Genomic DNA, 21,928 nt, shown 5'->3' with positions numbered 1-21,928 from the left:
TTTGATCCCTTCTCAAAGCGATCCTCTCGTCTGATGTGGACTGTTAACAACGGCATTTACTCCAGCAAAGTATTTGTGGTAATAATCGGTTGTCTTCAGCACAGCTCCCCAGCGGGTGATAGCGTTAAAACCAAATAAAACTAGGACAAAACAAGAAAAAAGGCATTTTTAGGTTTTGAAGATCTCATATAGGCACTAAAATCGAAATAGGCTTTTATAGGCACGATAAAAGTGCTAGTAAAATGTTTCTAAACCGATAGTTAGTGCTTATATGTTACATAGGCACAATAAGGACGTAAGGCAAGAATATCCATTTTGTTTGAACTTCCAGTCTACTCGTGACCAATCACGACGCAGTAGCGCCTGGTATAATATACCTGAGCTTAATTAAATATATCAAAGGTATTAGGCCGTATTTTTTGCGTTCAACCAATAAGCGCAGAGTAAGTATGCATGTCATGCAAAGGGAAAAAAAAACGGATGAAGATGTTTTCCGCGTTAGAACATGCGAAGCCAATGCTAATGTAGAACAGAACAATGGGTGGGATCATTTCATTGTGCAGATTTTCCTGTTGTCTGTATTATTCCAGCATTACATAGCGTTCCCTCTGTCATGACACACGTCACGGGTATCCTAGCACCGTTGTGGCCCGTGAATGACAGCAGATAATCTGAGGGTTCAGATTTGCAAATGAAGTGTATTGTGAGAATGACGTCATATAACTTCGCCCCGGTGGGAGCGAAATGCGAAAATGCCTGTGTACCATGCATCGGGGGCACGCTAAGGAGCCTCGGCCAGACGGTTATATAGAATTAATCTGGAATCTCCTACTACAGCGTGCCTCATAACCATATCGTGGTTCCGATCCTGAGAGATGCAGCCATGTCACTGCACTTAAAAAAATGTATGTATAGATCAGTAATGATAAAAAATACGGCTTGTGAGGCTCATGTTCTCCACGGCATCGCCCTGTAGAAGCTGATATGAAAATTGTGAGGCAACTGAGTAGATGCGCCCTTCGTCTTTGAGGAATATAATGTACACAATGGCAACACAATCAGTGCACACTATGGGGAGTAGGCAAGTGTCTAGAAACTGCTATAGACACAGGACTGCTATCAAATGTACATGCTGTGAGCACTGACTGGCTTTATTTATAGTGCCAGTAACTTGTAAGGTTACGGGATAAACTTCGATAATAAATTTTACATTGTGAATTGTTGTGCAGGGCCCAATAACGTAAAACTATTCCAATCTGTTTTTATTCCTATCTCCTGACGCCAAATTTATGTAACCACCGACGCAAGCATTGGGCGGTAACCCGCGGCGTTGTTCGAAAAGCAAAATGAAACGCGCTCCTCCTTTGCAGGAGGTCACTTTTTTGCTTTCAAAGCGAATAGCATTGCCTACATTGAGCAGATTTCCTTATCGAATTGGCTGACAAGAGGCGAGAAGCACGTTCAAGTGCAGAAGGATTGGACGGGGCCGAGCCAGAACAGTGAAAGTAGATGACCGGCTGAAGAGCGTGGTGCCGGCGTCTGTGATTGGTCAGCTTTCCCTTACTTATTTTGCGGTGGATGGTCGAAAATCGCGGTGACGTGCAGCGGAACGTTGCACGCCACCACGAACGATCCTCAGCAAAGGATAGCTAGAAAGTGACGTCGCGTGCCTGCCGAAAGGGCTCGATTACGTGAAAGTGCCACGGAAAAATGTTTATCAGAAATCCATGCTCCGCGGCCGCTCCCAGTGGACTCTTAAAACGGTTGCACCCTTTGGGGTGTGTATTTGTCCCACAACGGTAATCGCCGTCTGTCTTGCTTGCGTTCCCTTTCTTGAAAACGCTGCGCTCACTATTTTCCTGTCGAAAATGCTCTGTCACGCTGATACGCGCATGCCGTTTGTGGCTTGGAAGTACCGGGCTCGCAGCGTTAAGAAAGGAAATGCCGACAAGACAGATGACGATTATCGTTCTGTGGCAAGATACGAACAAAAGGTTGTAATTTTGTTTTAGAGTGTACACTTTTAAGCAAAATTACACCCTTTTGCCACACAACGTTGAGCCCGGTACTTCCAAGTCAGGAACGGCATGCCCGTTATCAGCATGACAGAGCATTCTCGACAGGTAAGTAGCGAGCGCAGCGTTTTCAAGGAAGGAAACGCAAGCAAGACAGATGACGATTATGGTTGTGTGGCAAATATACACCCCAAAGGGTGTACATTTGCTTAAGAGTGTAGTGCCAGAGCAATCGGTGGGCAGCGCCATTTTCTATTTCTTTCGGAACGGGGCAGCCTCCGGCTATTGATAAAAAAAATCACTTTTGTTCGGCATATTGATGAGTCTTTAAAGCGCACACGTAACTTTGACGCTATGAGTTTTGCGGTTTTATGATGTCGCGTGACAGACAGGCGCAGTGGGCACAGCCCGAAAACGTTTGATCGATGGCAGAGTATCATGGCCGAAAAGCATCGAATGAGAAATAATTATATTTTCTTTCGTTCGGTCTAATGATGCATAATCAGTGTGCTCAATTAGATGGGGCGTTTTCGAGGTTTTTGTGATGTCGCGTGAGAGACAGGTGAAGGGGGGTGGCCCGAAAATTTTTTCACCTATCATGGAGGGCTGATTGCAGAATTGGAAGAGAAAAGTTTGAAATAACTTTACGTTATAGCGCCCCAGGAATCATTTGATTCTGAAGCTTAAGTGACTATATCTGCCGCAAGCGACCTTTGAAAAGTCCCTATAGCTTAAAGAAAGAAAGAAAGAAAGAAAGAAAGAAAGAAAGAAAGAAAGAAAGAAAGAAAGAAAGAAAGAAAGAAAGAAAGAAAGAGAAGCACACAGTATAAGCGCTTGATCTGTGAATCTATTTGAAGCCACGGACTGATAACTTCGCGGCACCAAAAATTAAATAATTAAGGCGTGGGCGTCCTGATAACAAATTGATTACTTGCCCTAAAAGTTATTAAATAACTAATAAGAATGTAAGGGCCGGGTCTATTAACATGTTTGCGTATAACAGACTTTTACAACTTCGTCAACGCGGCGTCTTTGTCACCTCGGTCTCTGGCACTGAAGCACAAATTTGCTGTTACCGCTGACCTACTCAGGCCTCGTTTTTAGCTTAATTAGCAGATAATGTTCTGCAGGCTCCTTTGGATATTCGACAACCATTTCAGTTAAGATAAAATCAGATTATGTTTTCACTACTAACGAGGTGAACGAGGAAGTCGCATTTTTGGAAATTCGAAAGCTGCTTCTCTTGCTCATATGCACATAATACCGGCAAAAAGGTATATTTGCAGGTTCGTGAAATTTCCTAAACGTGCGCCCCACTTTATATTCTGCTTTCGTGCGCAGCCTGACACATATTTCAACCCAGTGTGAAACACTTGTTCCGAACAGCTTACGATGAAGCATGGTTAAAGAGAGCGCCGGTAACTACCATGACCAACAATATGCACGTAAATCATGGCAAAATCGAGGACAAGAACTGAATAATGATGAAAGGCACAAGTACCATCGCTAGCGTCAGACTGGGCACGTTATCTACAGCGTAGCTACTCCGGAGCAAAGCAAAGGCACAAAGCGTCGTCAACAAACGTGTCCAGCCGTCCCCATAGGCGTACTTTTCAATTTTCAAAGCAATAACAGATTTTTTTTAATCGCATAGAGCATCTAGCGCAAATCGGTCTGTTCAGTTGCATTACATAAAAATGTGGATAAAGTCTGCACAAAAATACTCACTATATAACTTTCCTAATTATTTGCTTTATTGCACATGTTGAAATTGCTAAATTGAAGCCGAGAACAAATTTAGTCATGTTTATTTAGCAGAAATCCTAAGACAAGCACCACATTTGAGGTATTCCTCCCCGAAGTCTGCTAAATATTGCATTGACGTCCCAGTTGCTAACTACTAATTACTAACTACTAATTGGAACGCCAATGTTTTTCGTAGCACATTTTAAGGATGGATATCTCTAAGTGGTGCTAGTCTTAGGATTTCTGCGATGCAGACATGACTTCACTACTGCTCGGCTTGAATTTCATAGTTTCAACATGCGCCTTAGAGCGATGAAGTGAATTAGTTTGTCGTTTTGATTATATACCTGTGCATTGTGATTTACAATGGAATGTCCGCCTCTTCAGGTAATGCCGAGTATAGCGTCCGCCTTCAAGTAATGTCCTTTTACAAGTCCGCCTCTTCATGTAATCCACATGAACACGACGAATTGCGTTATATGCTCCATGCGAGTCGTAAAATAACTGTTAGAACTACCCGCCGCAGTGGCTTAGCGGCTATGGTGTTGCGCTGCTAAGCACGAGGTCGCAGGGTCGAATCCCGGCCGCGGGGGCGAAATGCAAAAAACGCCCCTGTCTCGTGCAGGTATAAAGTTATAAAGATCCCCTGGTGTTCCAAATTAATCAGGAGTCCCCCACTACGGTGCGCCTCATGATGAAATCGTGGTTTTGGCACGTAAAACCCCAGAATTGAATTAATTTAGACCTTTCCCATGGCTCAGCGATTGAGCGATTAATTTTGTTGCACTTGGTTGAGGTATGACCAGTTTAACACTGAACAGCAGCCTCACGCTCCCGTTACAATTTAAACATTAAATTATCTCACACACGCGCACACACGCGTGCGGAAGGCCTACACACCGCGATACAAGCGAGTTGCTTAGCAATGGCGGACGGTCAGGACAGATGGTATAATTGAAGACACTTGCGAACTGTGCATTCGTAATATTATCCAAGCACATTGCTTTTCAAGTGCTCTCCATCGTAACAGGTTAAATTGTCTCACGCAAGGATTTCGCAGTTGGACAACGCTTCGCGCGCAAGATGCGGACCGTTGTGCAACGAATTTGGAACACCACGTTAATGTCGAATTACCTATGCGCGTGTTAAACGGCAATTTTGTGGCGCAGAAACGATGCACTGCCAGACGCACTTGGCACAAACGCTTTAAATTAAGGAGTGATCCCACATCTCAGCTTCAAGTTATTCAAGCCAAGATGACTGCATAGTACATGGTATTACACTTTAATATAACAAATAAGTACCGAAAGCGGGGCGAGTTGGTCTGCATTTATGGTTGGGAAATATACAATGAGCGCGAAAAAATGCGGACAGAGGGGCCGAGAAACGGCAGCGCTTGATCTTGTCTGTTTCTCTGCCCCTCTGGCCACCTTTTTCTCGCGCTGATTGTATATTTCCCAACCATGTAATAAATAACTCGTAGGGTTTTACGTGCCAGCTAAAAACTTGATAAAACCGTGGCCACTCGTGATTCTTAAACACGCGCCAATATTTTAGTGTAGAGGCGTAGATGTGGAGGTATTTACATCGAGGCTTGTTTGCATTACTTTGCCGGAAATGCGAACTTCTTCCTTTTTTTTTTTTTACACGCCCGTTCTTACGACGTCCAAGATACGTCGTAAATGCGTTCCGTGTTGTTTCCGTGGGAGGCGAGGTGTTTTAGGAACGCTCCCATTAAGATCATTGCCTGTTAAAAAAAATTAAACGAAAGAAAAACCAGAAATGAAGAAAATGCAGGGGCCGAATTCACAAAGCTTTTCATTCGTAAGTGCATTGAGCCATTGACATCTGCAGTGGCTGAAATTTACTCTTACGAGCAATTCTAGCGTAAGATCTTTTCGTGAATGCGGGCCCAGGCTTTTATACGTCACAGGAGTCCGACGAAAAGTGTGGCGTTTAAGTGCAACCCACCAGCACGAGACAAGAAAGTGCTGCTTTAAACAGAAAGAAGACCAGGAAAACAAGTCGTGGACCTGGTGCTCGGTGCGTCCTGTTGTTCGGGGGCCTGCTATGGTAATTCTTATCCGCTACGTGACGCCGCTTCTCGTACCGCGTATTTGTCCCGCTGGAAGTGAGCTCACATATCCCTACGAAGGGAAAATTCTCTCTGTGTTTACAAACTTTCCACTTGTCTGCGTGAAGCGTGCGACGTTTATCAGCGCGCTGCTCTCTCGGTTGGCGTGTTGCGTCGCCCCGTGCGCACCTGACTGTGGCCGACGCGTGTTGCCCGGCCCCGCGTCTGACAGCGTCCGCTGTCGTTTCGTGGCACGGAGTAGCGCGGTGCCTCGGCTGTCACCGATGGCATGCGGCAGACACGCGCGAGGATTGGCCGAGCGATTGCCGGGAATCGATATAGGGTAAAATGTACAGGGTAGCGGTGTTCGAATAGTGAAAATTGCGAATCGAATTGAATATTCGAGAAAAACGACCATTCGTGATCGAATCAAATGCCGTATATTTTTCTCGTTTCTAAAGCAACGTGAAGTATTATGTTTGCGCGGAGCCCGTGTGGGGTAAAAAAAAAGAGAAGGAAAGAAGAAGAAATCACGCTTATATCCATTGACAAATGCATGTAACACCGTCCACAATTAGACGACCGGAAAACTGAGGAGCTTGTAACTCACAAACAGCTGCTTTCAACAACTGCTTTCAACAACTGCTTTCAATTATCTGGGGTACCATGGCAATGGCGGATATTGCAACACGGGAGCGGCATGTTTTCAGATGCGCGTATGTTGTTGGGTTCACTGCAAGAGAGAAGTGTGATGCAAAAGACAGCAGCACCGGACATTGTGTCAAATTGAGACAAGCATAGCACGAGACTGGCCAAATAATAAATCGGAGCAAATTTGTATATATAGGCTGCCGCAGTGAGTCATTCTTATTTTAATGACTGGAGATTACTGAGCAGATGTTGCCTGTCACGTGCGTTAATTCGGTCAAGAACTAGTTGCCCTGCACAACAGCCGGAGCTATCCTGCAGCAGAAACATTGCGCGATTCGAAGTTAATCCTAACGTTCATCATTCTGCCTTCCTCGAGGCTCCAATAAGTGTTTTTATCACTTACATATTCGAAGGAAACGAGTATTGGACGACTCCTAATATAGTTAATTCTTGAATCGACTTCGAATTGAATAAGGAGGACTATTACAGCGAAGCTGTCTATGGCTAGGATCCCGGGATTTCGTCGTGACGCAACGTCGACAGAAAACTGTCATCATCTATGGCTCATACCCCCGTAATGCAGAGGTTATGTTATACAAGCACTCAGCAAAGTGAAGCGAACAGTGCATTATGATTATTTATTACTTGTTTTGAAAACATATATGTATTTGACAGGAAAGTGAAAGCGAGGAGTAGACTGGCAATTGCCGCCGGAAAGGGCACAACGCCTGCTTACTCTTCAAAGAGGGAAACAGAAACATAGAAATGTAAGATGGGAAGGAGGAGAGGAAAGAGGAAAGATAGAGCAAGATGACAAATCTAAAAGAATAAAGTAGAACACACAGTATAGGGCCGGTCACTGAAGGTCACGCTACTACAGAACGTTGAATACAAGAAAATAGTGTCTGATCTAGAAACGTGAACTTAAGTCAGTTAATTCTAGAAAAGCAAGGAGAGTGCGATAAGCCTGATGCCGTCAAGGCGCACAACCACTCGGCTACAAACATGCGTCGAGTGTCGCACACGGCAGGCCAAGGAGGTGACAGTCCCTCACTGGCGACATTCGCAGCGCACTGAAAGCGGGACACTCAAATATCAGATGCTGAAGTGTCTCGCAGCAGCCGCAAGACGTACACAATGGACTGGCCACACGTCCTTGCCTGTGTAAACGTTCGCGCACGTTCACATAGCCAACCCTTAGCTTGAGTAGTTGCGCTTTGGCGCAACTACTCAATAACGCCTATAACATACAGAACAGCATATGTTTCAATAAAAAGACCAAGCTCAAACCAAGCACCCGAACCACATAATTGATAAGGCGCTCCTGCGCCTACATGCAATGCGAAGCACGTAGCGCTCCCCGCATACGTTCCCGGTAAAGATTACTGTTGCGCTATATAGCTGCCGAGGCGACGGCAGCTTGACTGTACCATACGAAGCACGGAGTGACGTAACTACACTTTCGTACGTAAAAGAAAAACCCACCTAGCAACTGATTTGTGCTGTGACAGTGCTATGGGAAGGCCAAGTATAGCGAGGACTCCTGAAGAGCAGCGTACATACGAGGCGAAATGAATCTTTCTTCTCTCTGGTACACTCTTTGTAGGTGCCCGAAGTAGCGGCGCAAACCAAATCCAAGGCCGTCGAAACGTCTTAGGCTAATAATTAGGTAAAGTGCATGTGGATGCCTCCACGTGAATAATTTCAACCTACGTCGCAATGGGCAGTCGTCATAGTTGTCGTTTACAGCTTCGCCGTCCAACCACCTTCACAGCGTGGATTGGAGACCATTCGATCGATTCGTATTCGAAACTTCGCCTATTCGCAGGTCCTATATAGTATAAGGCTAAGAGTTAAAAATTGGGTTAAGACTAAACATAAATCTTGATTAATCGATTCGTGAGCCTTAGCGTCACAAAGCAACCCTGTGGCTGCGAGAGAAGCCGTAGTGGAGGGACCCAGCTGAATTTTGACCACCTGGGTACACGAGTGCTTTTGTATTTTTGCAGATTACATATGTCAAGCAGACTCAACTGCGGCGGCATTTCTGTACACTCATCTTCAGACAGGACACGCCGATTTGCCGGGTGAATTTCGCCCACTGAGTTAGGAACAAACACACCTGTGGCCTCGCTGGTATCTTGAGATAATATTGCCTCGGCACTTTGAGAACATACCTTGAAATAATTCGGGCGCATTACGCAAGCTGAAACAGCGTGATGATTGAAAGGTCGGCAGCTGCAGTGACAAAAGTACACTTACAGCTGTTTGGCAGATGTCTGGCAGAAGGCGTCCAAAAAGCGCTTCTGGTTTAAAGAGACAGCCCAGGGGCAGACCGGACATAAATACACAGCAGTGGAAGATATACTAGGAAAGGGCGGGTGAGGTACGTGTACGTTGAAGGAGGAGAACAAGAAAAAAAAAAGCCATTGAAAGAGCGAGTGTTTCCAAAATTTTGCTTAGCTCATTTGCGGCAGTGATAGAGAAATAGTTATTCGGTTAGGAAAGCCAGCTTTCGGTACAACTTTCTCTCACAATCTTTCTCATTTATTCAGCGTGTGCCACTGATGGCATAATTACTGTTACAGGTTTTGATAGGAAGTTGGAAGGAAACGCTTCTCCGCTAAAACCCGCAAGCAAGCAACAGGAAATACCCGGAAAGGCCACGACAAGCGTTTTGTATATAAAACGCGGAAAAACTGGGCTCAAATTTCGATATTTTCCCGAACGATTTGCATGATAGACTCCCCCATGGTCGAGTGAAACTCTCGTCTCAACTTGTCCGGAGCTAACCATGTACTCCTCGGAACGACGCCGCCAATGAGGGGTTATCTTCTCAGAACTTTCCTTTCAGAAGGCTATTCAAGCTGCTGTCGTGGTGACTTTCTGCGCTCAGCTTTATTTTTTTCATTGTGGGTTTCTGCATGGAGAAGAAAAACAACGCGCACTTTCGCTAATTTCGACCAAGAAATGAGGCAAGAGAGAAGAAAAGAAGGACGAAGAGTGAAAGAAGGAAATAAAAGAAGAGAAAGAAAATATAAGCAGCGCAAGCTTTTTCGTGACACTCTCTTTCAGCAGCGATTTCCGTTGACTACTGCCCTTGAACGATTGCCCACATTTCGCAACCGGTGCGACCCGCTATGACCACTCTGTATGGAGCAATGCACGCGTGCGTTTGACTGGTGTCAAGACGCGCATGCACAACCGACTCGGGGTGTAGGGCCTCTTTGTTTAACGACGCGCGTCCATTTTTGGCCTGCACGCGCAAAACCAGAACGCGCCGAGACATCTTGTTTTAAACTAATATGCCTCGATGCTTGAACTATTTTCTCCGCACACATAATCGACAGCGATAATTTATGACGAAACCTTTCCACGGACAAGCGTTATAACTCCTATTCTGTCTATGCTGCGCCAAGTCGTCTGCCTATTGTGTATTTGCCTTGAACACTCCGGGAACATGCCGCGCCAGGTGGGCCTTCTTGTTGCCTCTTTGGTAACTATGGCAAAACGCGGCACCCGATCTGAATAAAGTGGATCGTAAGCAGATACGCTGATCATGCACCGAGATAGTCTCAGAAAAATGCGAACAAAGCTAGAAACAAAACTGTTTCGAGGTGCAGGTAAACAACTAAAGTTTGTCCGGCTAGTGTCGCACAAAAGCCCACCGACGAATCTGGGTACACGGCTCGACGCCCGTTGTGCAGCGAAGTTGACGCTATACGCGCCGTCAATTTGACGGGTCTCTCGGGCACAAAAGCTTTGTATCGCGATCGTCCAGGCGGGCCACGTGACGACGTGTGCACTCGAAAAACATCTGCCGCCTCGGTCCACTGCCGAGACCCAAGCGCGGCGCCCTAGCTTCAGCGCGGCATCGCGTTTCCTCTCCCCTGACCAACGACGCTGCGGGGACACGCAAGCCAGGCTGTCCGCAGATCGCCTTCTCCTCCCCATTTGTCTGCCCAGGCACGTATACTTTGTGGCTGTTCTCAGTCCTTGAAACAACGCACAATGCATGCAGCCTTCTGTTGGGCAATCAAAAGCCTCATGTCTCCCGAGACACGTTTTCGTTAGACAGCTCAGTCGGACCATCGAGGGAGGAGAGCATTCAGGTGCTGTTCATTTTCCCTTATGTGCACAAGTGAGTAGTAAGCGGCGTATGCTTTATAACTGCATAGAATTGTGGTAATATATTTCCACGGATATAAATGTCACTCGTGCATGTGCATGCGTTGTATAGCGCCTTGCCTTGGCTTTCGCAATAGCATCCCTGCCTGCTTGAAGGTAATTCTATGACATATCGAGCTGCGTCTTTTTACGCAGAAGCGTTTTGTGGCTACGTCTCCCATTTACTTAGTGTCATACTCTACGAGGGAACTTATGTCATCGCTGACACAGACTTGAAACATTAAAAAGACAATTCACTTAAAATAAATTTTAAGAAAGAAAGAGGGAGAGAAAGGGGGAAACGCGGCTCTGCTAAAGACTTTTTACGAAGCCGCGTACCATTACCTTCGCAGCTGCCGCCGTGCAGTTAAGTTAAACAAAATTTTCTGAACCTTCGGCTACTATTTGTCCTTAGTTTTGTTTGTTTACTACATGCATCCCGGGCCTATTGACTTCTTTGTCTTAGCTGCCACCATACGGAGTGTTTTATCTCAGGTGTCAGGAGATGCTCATAATTGAGATATGCAAGATATGTATGTAGTTTAACCTTAGTCGCTGTAACAACAGCGACGAGAATAGCAACAGTGCATCGATAACCTAACCAGTCATCAAAACACCTCAATCCGCTTATTTACACCCTTTAACACACATTTAAGTATTTTATCTCAATTCTACCTTGTAAATGGACTACCTAAACGCTTTTAGAATTTCGACAACGGGATATTACTATAGGTGCTGCAGCTTCATTAATTTAGGCTGATTGGATGCACTAAGTCGAAAATGTGCGGGCGAAAAACGCAACTTGATGCTCGGCGGAGGAGCGCATTGCTAGTCTGTTGCACCAGTGTGACGCACGCTATTGTCCGTTATGCAAACGTTCAATGGCCCGCCACGCTATTGCGTTCGAAAGGCGTAACGAATTAATTCTTATCCACTAGTGATTGGGGTAATATTGTTTCGGAGCCTAGCGACAATGCCTCGAAAAATGTCATAAGGCCGGAGTCTCTCTCAGATATCGGCGTTTTTATGAGCGCAGAAACAGAGAGTCAGCGACTGGCGCCCCTTGGCGCGGAAATTACGCCCCTTGACCACGCAGGTCCGTTTTTCGCGCGTCGACTTGGGAAAACGTCATCGCGCCACACCACCCTTGCAGCAAAGCGTTTTAAAAGCACAAGAAAAACAAAATGGGGTGTGTTTGGACTCCGGATTAATCTTGACAATCTAGGGTTCTTTAACGGGCACCCAATGTACGGTGCACGGGCACTTTTGCATTTCTTCGCATCGAAATGGCGTCGCCGCGGCCGGGATTTGCTCCCGCGACCTCGTGCTTAGCAGCGGAACGCCACAACCACTAAGCCATCACGGCGGATAAGAATGGCTGTCAAATGCTTTCGCCTGGGCTACGCGTAATTGTACCCAATATAGACACCCTTTACACGCTAGTTAATATGGTATAAAACATTATTTGGCAACTAATCAGTGTGACGACGACTGTCACGATTATTATGATGCCTGACACTATGTTTACGTATCCTTCCGCGAAATCATTTATCTTATCTATCGGCATGTTCTCACTACAAGAGAAGGAGAGAGAAAACGAAGATGGAAAGGTAGGGAGGTATATAACGTTTCTGTTAAAGCCTGTGACGGAATTCACGTCCCCTGCTGCGACATACATCACAGCGCTCTTCAGATCTGTACAGTCGAATTACCTCTAGCTATTGAGAATGCCCATCAAACGCATAGCTTTTGCGTTCATATATAGTTCGATATACTGAAACCAAACCATTTTACACATTTGATAACGTTGCTTGAAACGAGGAAACAGACAAGTCAATGACCATTTGGCTGCTTATGTGCTTGTGATGTGTCCGTATTGACATGATTAGCCGGGCCCGGATGCACGAGACTGTGGTACATCTAGGCCCGCCAGTTGGGAGAACATTGAACGCAGTGAAAGTTTCGTGAATGCGATTATATTGCGAAATGTTTGCTGCCTTCAGCAGTTCCACTTCTCCCGGCTCACGTGTGTCGTCGCACTGCGCGTACAACCTGTTTGTCTGTCACGGGATAATCATACCCCAGCCGGGGACAGAAAAATGTACATCTCGGATGTTTTCGACTCCGTTGCGTTTCTTTCTATAGCTCTGCCGCGACACTTGTAGTTCCCTGTGTCTAGTTAACCATGGTGGAAAAGAAAGTAAAAGAAAGCGACACCATTCGGAAAGTGGAGAAACAACTCTGTCTGTCCAGTGACCTTGAGCGAAGACAAGCGCTCACGCGCGGTGAGCCGCAGCGCGTATACGATGACGGGAAGGAGGGGAAAGGGAGGGGCTCGCGTGAGTGTGCGTGACACGGGGGGCGGGAGCGCGTCGCCAGGGCTTGAGGCATTTCGAAGGCAATTCCCTGCATTGTGTTCCGGGTATGTGCAACTCGCCATTCGTACGCTAATGTGGACGTTTAGTTAGGAAACAATCGCCACGCTTGGAAGCCATCCAGCTATTGTTGCGAAATACTTCAACTGCTCTGGGCAAGTGTGACGCAAGGAAATCAACGCGAGCCACTTCTCCAGGAAATGGGCGGATTATCTCTGGGATCATCTTTAGGTGGCCTTAAGCGCGCACCGTGGCGGCCAGGTGGAGCTCCATTTATTTATATTCCTCCCAGGGAGCCAGGATTCGTGCTTGAAATTTTTTCCAACCGGTGCAGGCTCAGGCTTTGACTATACAGGGCGGAAGAGGATAGCTTCTTCTTGGAACCTTGGAGCGACTGGCAACCAGTAATCGGTGTGCGAGGCTAAGTATAGGCTGTGGCGGAGGCTGAGGCAGCACCCATGGAAGCAGTGTCGCTGTAGCACAGACACATTGCAAAAAGTGGCTGGTTGTTTGAACAGGCTTGACCGGCGTTAATGACGCTCGACGTTAATTTTAGCGCCATTAACGTGCTAGACGTTAATGGAGCCTTACTTCTCAAAGGCTGGCCGCTAGGACTGCTGAGAGGCGTTTTGGCTAAATTCGATCATTGTTATGATCAATATACAAATTTTCTCTGAAAGTATCATTAAAGGTTTGTTGTTATAGCCATTGTTGCTAACTACGCATTTATTATTATCAGCGGCGCAACTCAGTTGATAATATTGTTCAGCAACCTATCGGTGCCAGTATTTTGTTGAAAGCGCAATTATAAAGACTGTCTGCGTAATACCGGGGTCGATAACGCAGGCCTGTCTCGTCGCCATGATCTTAACATGAATATTCCTTGAAGCACATCCCAGAAGCAGTGTCTCTTTAAAAAACGCTTTCATCAGCTGGACATGCATCCGGGTTCATAAAAGCAGTGCATTGCTAAGTTCCACTTTCCAAATCGAGCGGCAACTGTAACCAAAAGTGGGCAAACACTAGTTATCTCCTTGCGCTCATAACTGATGCCTGTCGTTAGAACTAGAGCGTAGAGTCATCTTACAGCGACGTATATATTTATGGTAGTCAACGTTAGGACAATATTGGGGTTTTTTCTTTGGAAAAAAAGAGCAGAAGCTCGCTGTGGTAGAGTAACATACAGTGTGGACATGAAGTTAAACGCAAAAATTAAGTGCAATTATGTTCCAGTGCGTGGCCTCCCAGATTTGTCAGCATCAATTGTTGCCCTGAAGCGAACACTGCTGCGTTTTCAGCTTCGCGTTTATTTATGCAATTTGTCCCTTTGTGTGGCAACGCCCGCTTAATTATGAGACAACGGCCAGGAAGAGTATATTTTTGCGTATTTGCACCGATGACCAGTATACTGTCCTCAGCAGTATACTGGCATAATGTTATTGGCCTCAGCATTTGTTTCGGAGCAGTATACTGGCATCTCGGAATTCCCTTTGCAAGAACTCTGCGTAAAGAGAAAAATGTAACATTTTCCGCTAGCTACGAATATACACTCATTATCATAACTATGTCCACTGCAGGACGAAAGCCTCTTTCAGCGGTCTCCGATTACATCTGCCTTGCACGAGGTGACGTTATCCTATGCTTGCAAATATCCCAATTTCATCGCACCTAGTTCTCTGTCGTCCTCAACTGTGCTTCCCTTCCCTTGACACCCATTCTGCAACTCTAATAGGCCACCGGTTATCTGCCCTATGCATATATATAGATGGCCTGCCAAGCCCCATTTATTCCACTTGATGTCAAATAGAGAATATCAGCTACCCCCGTTTCTTCCCTTATCCACACCGCTGTCTTCCTGTCTCGTAACGTTACGCTTATATTTTTTTTTTCGTTTCATCGCTATTTGTGCGTTCCTTTGCTTCTTCTCAAGCTTCTATGTTAACCTCCAAGTTTCCGCCCCATGTGTTGGCACCAGTAGAATGCAGTGATTGTACACTTTTCTTTTCAAGGGTGGCGGTGAGCTGCCGGTCATGACTTGGTAATACCTGCCGTCTGCATTCCAACCCATTCTTATTCTTCTCTAGGTTTCCTTCTCAGAAGTAGTCGGAAGAGGCGGTTAGTGTTAGCTACGAGCGGATCTAGCCTTGCAGACGCCTTGCCGGCAATATTTTTCTTTTCCTTCTCTCTCTTTTTTTAAAGGATTCGGGGACTTTCCACAATACATACGCACTAAAATTAACGACGGGCATAAAATAAATGCGCGTATCCCTGTTTGATGCCAATTGCTCCGCCATAGCATCCCCTTCTAAATTTCGGGGATAAACATGTCAACGAGTTAATCTCAGCACAAGCAGACCTAACGCTACCAAGCAATGCTACCGCTCCACAAAGTTCAACCCGTACCCAATGAGAATGTATGCTGCACGAAACAATTGGTGACGTTTAGAATTACTTGCTAAACTTGCAAACTTGCTAAATTCGTATTCACAAAAAAGTTATTACGCTAGAATTGTTCGTAAGAGCAAATGCCGGCCAACCCTGATGCTGGACATATCGAATGCGGCCGGCCGATTGGAAACATCACTAATGAACAAAAAGTTTTGTGGATACAAAGCTTTTCGTTCGTAAGTGCTTTTTGCCATTGGCCGGCCGCCTTCACCAATATTATGTCCAGCATCAGGATTGGATGGGATTTGCTCTTACGAACAATTCTAGCGTAATAAATCTTTGTCAATACGGGCCCGGAAGTGTAGCAAGTTAGAATATGGTGAGAGTGAATCACTAATCGATAAGGTTTTGCAACTTGGCGCTATTTTCGGGAGGACGACAATGTTATTTTTTTTTATTGCAATAGCAATTATACCGACACTTCAAGCGCATATCTACCGTCGGCGTCGCCGTGAGGTTCCGCATAAAGTCCAAGGGGGACAACACCATTGCCTCGTGCCCTACGCGGTATGTTCGAATGAAAGCGTGCGAGGGCAGACGACGATCGAGGCTCAATCTCGCCTGCGAGAAAGGGACGAATGCGACGAGCAAGCGCCCCGTCTTCTCTCGCGCGCGAGGCACCCAACGTTGCGAGGCGCCGAGGGGAGGGGAGGGAAGGGGGGCGGCATTTTCTCCGGCTGAAACTGCGCATGTGGCGGCTGCGCGAAGTCTCGAAGGCCGTATCTTAAGAACGATCTGCGTTGGGGGCAGAGCTCGTAGCTTTGTGCGTGCTATGTATCCTCGGTGCTCGCTTTGCGTTGAATCGATAGACAGCACGGTCGCTTCGCTCGCTGCTGCTACCGAATTTTCTCATGCCAGCGTTTTGACAGCGAGTGTACGCAGCCATCGAGTGTGACGTGTTCATGTTTGCTGTGCCCGCTGATACCATGCTTATTAATTTATTTAGCAAGCGAATAAAATAAAAGTAATATCCTTGCTTCGTATGGATGTCTGCTAATTTGCTATCGCAATCGATGCTTTGCCTTTCGGACGAAACTGCGTCTGCTTATAAACGTTCGGGCTGTCTGAATTCGGTGCTGGCTGACATGCTTTTAGTATTGCACGATGACCTCACCGTGTCACTCCTCCCGTAGCTTGGCGTTGCTTGTTCATAGCCGAAGCGCTAGCTTTGTGCAACGTTTCTCTAGAACGCGTGACGTGTGTTCTTTACGTGGTACTACATAGTTGCAAGAACGGGTAACACCCCTTTCGCAACGAAATCACACGCTGGCGCAGCTATAAGAAATGACGTCGTTGATGTCCTGCTGTAAGCACTATTGCAGGCGACGATAAGTATCGCGCAATGTACGGGTGTTACTCTCTACATGCGGGTGGCCGATAGGGCAACAGATAAAAACATCGCTCATCTGAGAGGACGTCACGGCTCTCATGAGAGGAAGTGAGAGGACGTCAGAGCTGAAAATATAACAGTTAAAGTGGTAAGAGAGAAATGCTGACGTCACATGGTATCGGACCGATAGGTTGTTGCACTTGAAGCGATGGTCAATTTTTAATTACACATTGAGCAGCGTAGAATATACTGACTAAACATTTCAATAATACGGTTCTTTGCGTTTAACTTGACACTGACAAATTTCCTAATTCAGTTTTAGGTACACTTGAGGTGAAATCGAACACAGTCACTATTCAAATTAATTTTTATTTCCTCTGCAAGGGAGAAAGGGGGAGTCAGCTTAGAAACAGCTATAAACGGCTTGACAAAGCCCGGTCTTCTATATACAGTAAAAAAAAAAAATTATGGGGTTTTACGTGCCAAAACCACTCTCTGATTATGAGGCACGCCGTAGTGGAGGGCTCCGGAAATTTCGACCACCTGGGGTTCTTTAACGTGCACCTAAATCTAAGTACACTGGTGTTTTCGCATTTCGCCCCCATCGAAATGCGGCCGCCGTTGCCGGGATTCGATCCCGCGACCTCGCGCTCAGCAGCCTAACCTAACACCATAGCCACTGAGCAACCGCGGCGGGTTATATACAGTTCGACGTATACAAATGCCATTTTACATGAAACAATGCCGAAAAAAATAAAGAAATGAATAAATACATCACACGATAATCTTGATAACGAGCCAGCAACTTAAAGAAATCCTGCCGCAAATGTGTTATCTCAGTCATACGATGCCTCTGTTCGGCTACCAATTCTCTCCCCCGCCTTTTCTCTATGGCTATCAAATTCGAAAAGAAGTTTTAACATGAGGTGTAACTTCGAAGCAATAAGAGTAAATTAACGTTGCAGTACCCGCTATTGACATGGGGGGAAAAGTGGCAGAGATCAAGTTCACTGTTACACGTCCATTTCGGGCCCTATACGTCAGAACGGTCACAGCAATTTTTCTTTTGATACACTCAGGGCCTCTAGCATGTACGTTACGCATATAGGCAAAAGACAAAAAAAAAAGAATGCAGGCTGCCACTTAATGGAAATCTGATGACCGTTGGAACGTGCGCCTTCTCTGGCTTGTTCGCCGTGTTCACTTTCAGCCACACGTGCCGCGGCCAGCTATAACGCAGCTTTCGGGGCCACTTAAAGCTTTAGCGGCCCTCCACACTTCTTTGTCAATATTCGAACTTACAAACGACGGAATTGTGCGACACAAGTACCCCCGTGGTTGTACCTCGGAAAAGTAAAAGTAAGAAATTTGTAGCAAGCGTTCTCTTTTTCGCACAATTCGCGTAAGAGAGCCTCGGCAATGTCTAATTCTCTGCCTTTCTGTAGTGTGAATCAGACTTGTCTTAAGTGGTCAATCGGCCGATTTGGTCGCAATATTTTAAGAAAAAAAAATGGAATCACAGGCCGACGTCCCAATAAAACTACGGGAAAACATTCAGCGCACTTTCAGTTCATGCGCTATTTCATCTGGCGAAGAGGAAAGGTCCGCGAGCTTTTTCCCCCCTTTGTGCGAGCCGGCGCGGTGCTGCTTGAATGTGTTGCCCTCGCGTGCTGTGGAACGATTTGGAACTGCTTTAGCTCGTTTTGCGAATACTTTAATCCGATGTCGGTTCACACAAGGTCGTCCGGGAACCACTGTGTAGCCTTTCGGTGCTACAGTATAGCTGCAGTATGCAGAAATTTCTCCTGGCTGCGCAAACGTACCAAATGCATCATCAGCCGCGCTGTGTGTACGTGTTGTGAACTATTTTGACTGCATTGCGCTTCTACTCGGCGAAGAGCTGCGGCGTCTGCGGATTGTCTGCGTGATTTGTAAAAAAAATATTCGCACTATCGGACCGCTTGACGTGAGAACTGAAACGCAAGAGTGCTCGTGTGCGGCCAAACCAATGCAACGCCGAAACATCTAAACGCTAAGCGTTATATATATTTGCGCCAGCCACATCATTCTCACGCATTTCATGTGCATTATGCTGACCCTACGTTAGCCTCCTGTGTAAGGCCGATGGCTTGGCTCAACACAGCGATCACTGCGGTTGGTAAACCAACGTGATACGTAAGCTTTGCGCTTCGGCATGGCCTTTTTGCCCTGTAAAACAGTAACGTCCAACGGGGATCTAATAAGGAGAATGGGAAGGCTATTTGTGCGGAAGAAAACGGGTCAGTGCGTCGTAGAGGACGGGCCGAAAAGAGTCACTTTTCATAATTAGATTGTGGTTTTTGTGCGTAAAACCCCCAAAATTTGAAATTCGAAATATTGAAACATGTTTGACTGCGCCGTGATGTCACGGAAATGAGTGCATTTGGCTGGCGCACGCTCTTTGAGTTGGACAGCGGTGTATTTGCCGCTGCACACTTAGGCTGTCACCGACTCGAGTGGGGTCGGACTAAGCGAGTATGCATTTATGCACATTGAGCAAGTGTGCATGTACGTTGAACGTGGATTTCTCTAGCACCGACATATAGAGAGCCGAAAGCGCCCGTACGGATGGAGAACTGTACAGGGAAACAAAGAAGTATGCAAAATAGTAACGTACATTATTACCTCTAAAATCCTTCCAGTCTCTTTATTTAGTTTTGTAAGGCTTGTAAAACGCACTGAAGTATGACCATTTTCGCAGGTGAAACCACAGGTGGCATAGCACGTAGGAGGCCAAAGTATCTCCTCAAATGGGGTTTTACGTGCTTGTTTTGTAATATGTTCTTTTGTTTCCTGGTTTCTCCCCTTCCAATACTCAGTTATGTGTCTAATACTAAATATGCTGGGATAGCAGGTTCTTATTCGTTTGCCTATTTTCCCCTGCTTTCGTCACCTAACGAGCAATCATAACGAGCCTGAGTCACTCGAATATGGTTTCTATACCTCTTATATATTATTATTTTTTGCTTCAAAAGCAGTGGCAGCACAGCAAAAAAGAAAGAAAAGCGTTTTTCTTACGCATGCTGCTTTATCAGATGCTAACATATTAGGTATTAATTATCTTTCCATACCTTATGTATATATGTAATCATAAGAAGCGAACAAAGACGCTAAGGACAGCATAGGGTAAATTAGTTGCACTCATTAATTGAATTAAAGAAACGATAAATTAATGGAAAGGAAAGTATGGCGTAACAGTTTTGCGGAAACCCGCAAGGTGGAGAGAAGTAATTAATAAAGGGAAAATGAGACATCCAATGAGTCCCGGGTCCCGCGTGGTCCCAGGTTGGTGTCGCGGACCAGGACGAATTTTTCTTCAACTGCGAGGCTTTTTCTTTCAAGGAACCCGTATGTGTTTCCGTTGACTGCTACGATTGAGTGGATGTCTCATTTTCCCTTTATTGGAATGAAGGTAGATGAAAAAATAACTGGGCGCAGGTGGAACGCAAACCCACGTCTTCGCATTACGCGTGCGATGCTCTTACCAAGTCAGCTACCACGGCGTCGTTTTCGCATCCACTTTCTGGGGTATTTATGTTTGTCTACTAGGACTAACCCTGGGAGTGTTAGCCAGTGCGACCACTCGCAAGCGTGTATATATATATATATATATATATATAGCTCCGTGATCTATGTAGAGTGCAATGAAGGAGTTTGAGTGAGCCTATATATAACCAAATAATGTTTTAAAGAATTGTCCCAATATAGTTTCAAGATCAAGAGAACTGTTTCCTGGCATAGTTGGTGTTTGCTGCAAGATATAATTGCCGTGAATCAGAAGCGCACAAAAAAGATAGACACATAGACAACGACACGGGCCCCACTTCCGACTGATTTCAGCATAAATTCTTCTTGGAGGAGTTGGTGCTTGCTTAACATGGATCTTTGTAGCACAACAGCTCGAAAATGAAAGATAACAGTGAGAGTAACGAGAGGAAAGGAAAGACGAGCGCTACACTCACAACTGTTTATTCCGAAATAGGGCATCCTATATATATATATATATATATATATATATATATATATATATATATATATATATATAAAGCTAGTAAAGCTTCCCCCATTGCCGTCAACACCGAGTGACGGTAGCCGCCTTTTAAAAGCCGCTCAATCTGATTGTCAAAAATCATCACTGGTATCATCGCTCTAGCTGTATCAGTGATATATCGCTCATACCACTGATACAGCTAGAATTTTTTTTTCTTTCGTGTGCAGCACGCTTCCATTAAATCACGTGCGGTTTGGTTTTCCTAATGTACCTTCTTCCTAATATAGTGCTCAAGACGAATCCAGAAACGGCACATTTTCAGAGATACGAGGTATTTTGACCTGCACCTCCGTTTTGCAGAAGTAAGTATACCGCAGTAAACGCAGTGATAAGCGAAAGCGAGTGCCAAGGGTCTTACCACAACACATTTAGAACAGCGGCAAAACGCGACAAGATAAAACGACAATAGGTTTCCAACTCTGATTTGTGTCTGTATGAAGCTAGCATGCCGGCGATATTTCTGCATATGTGGTAACGGCAGACGCGAGGCGGCAACGCCGCACTACAAAGACAGCCCCAGTCGCGATAAGAGAGCCACATAAAACATTCCGAGTCGCACCTCGGACACATAAGCTCACGGGCCATTAGACGGCACAGTACCGGAAAACCAACAACCAGCTTAGTCGAGGCTGAGCCGCTGTAGAGAAGAGCAGACACCAAGTGAGTATGAGGCTGATTCGTCGATCCTATACTAGATTTATTTCCACAAACAGCGACGTCGCTTTCCTGGGACGCCACGTGCCGAAACCCTGAAGTTGTTATAATAGCGAATACTTCTGCCACTAATGCGTATTTATACATGCAATATGTCCTTGCTGCGCTTAAAATGCTCGTAATTCTGTAATAAACGTGTCCAACGCATAATGGTCGTCTCAACGATGAGCGCTGCCGGCAGAATTTCGACCATCTAGCTCGGAAAAGCCAACTTTCGAAAATGATCACTTGCCAGACGACTTTAGGCGAGCGGTGACATTTCTGTGCGAGTGGTCGTCAAGTTTTGTGGACGGTGACGTAATTTGCATTTTTTTTTTG

The 21,928-nt window shown here is 45.7% G+C and overlaps 1 protein-coding gene across 5 annotated transcripts in view; it reads left to right on the top strand.

Annotated features, from left to right (window-relative positions):
- The window catches only part of LOC142592055 (Golgi-associated plant pathogenesis-related protein 1-like), a 50,006-nt gene that overhangs the window by 14,153 nt on the left and 13,925 nt on the right, over positions 1-21,928 (top strand). The window contains exon 1 of one of the 5 annotated variants that reach the window (XM_075703975.1): positions 10,462-10,598. The exons of 1 other annotated variant lie outside the window; for it this stretch is intronic. In XM_075703975.1, coding sequence (XP_075560090.1) covers positions 10,502-10,598 — 97 coding nt within the window. In that variant the 5' untranslated portion in view covers positions 10,462-10,501. Of the gene's footprint in view, positions 1-10,461; positions 10,628-10,745; positions 10,771-21,410; positions 21,557-21,928 lie in introns of those variants that run through there. 3 more of the 5 variants (XM_075703977.1, XM_075703979.1, XM_075703978.1) reach the window with 3 other exon arrangements.

Source organism: Dermacentor variabilis, chromosome 1 (genome assembly GCF_050947875.1).
Source record: "Dermacentor variabilis isolate Ectoservices chromosome 1, ASM5094787v1, whole genome shotgun sequence".
Taxonomy (NCBI): domain Eukaryota; kingdom Metazoa; phylum Arthropoda; class Arachnida; order Ixodida; family Ixodidae; genus Dermacentor; species Dermacentor variabilis.
This window is presented reverse-complemented; position numbering and strand designations above follow the sequence as displayed.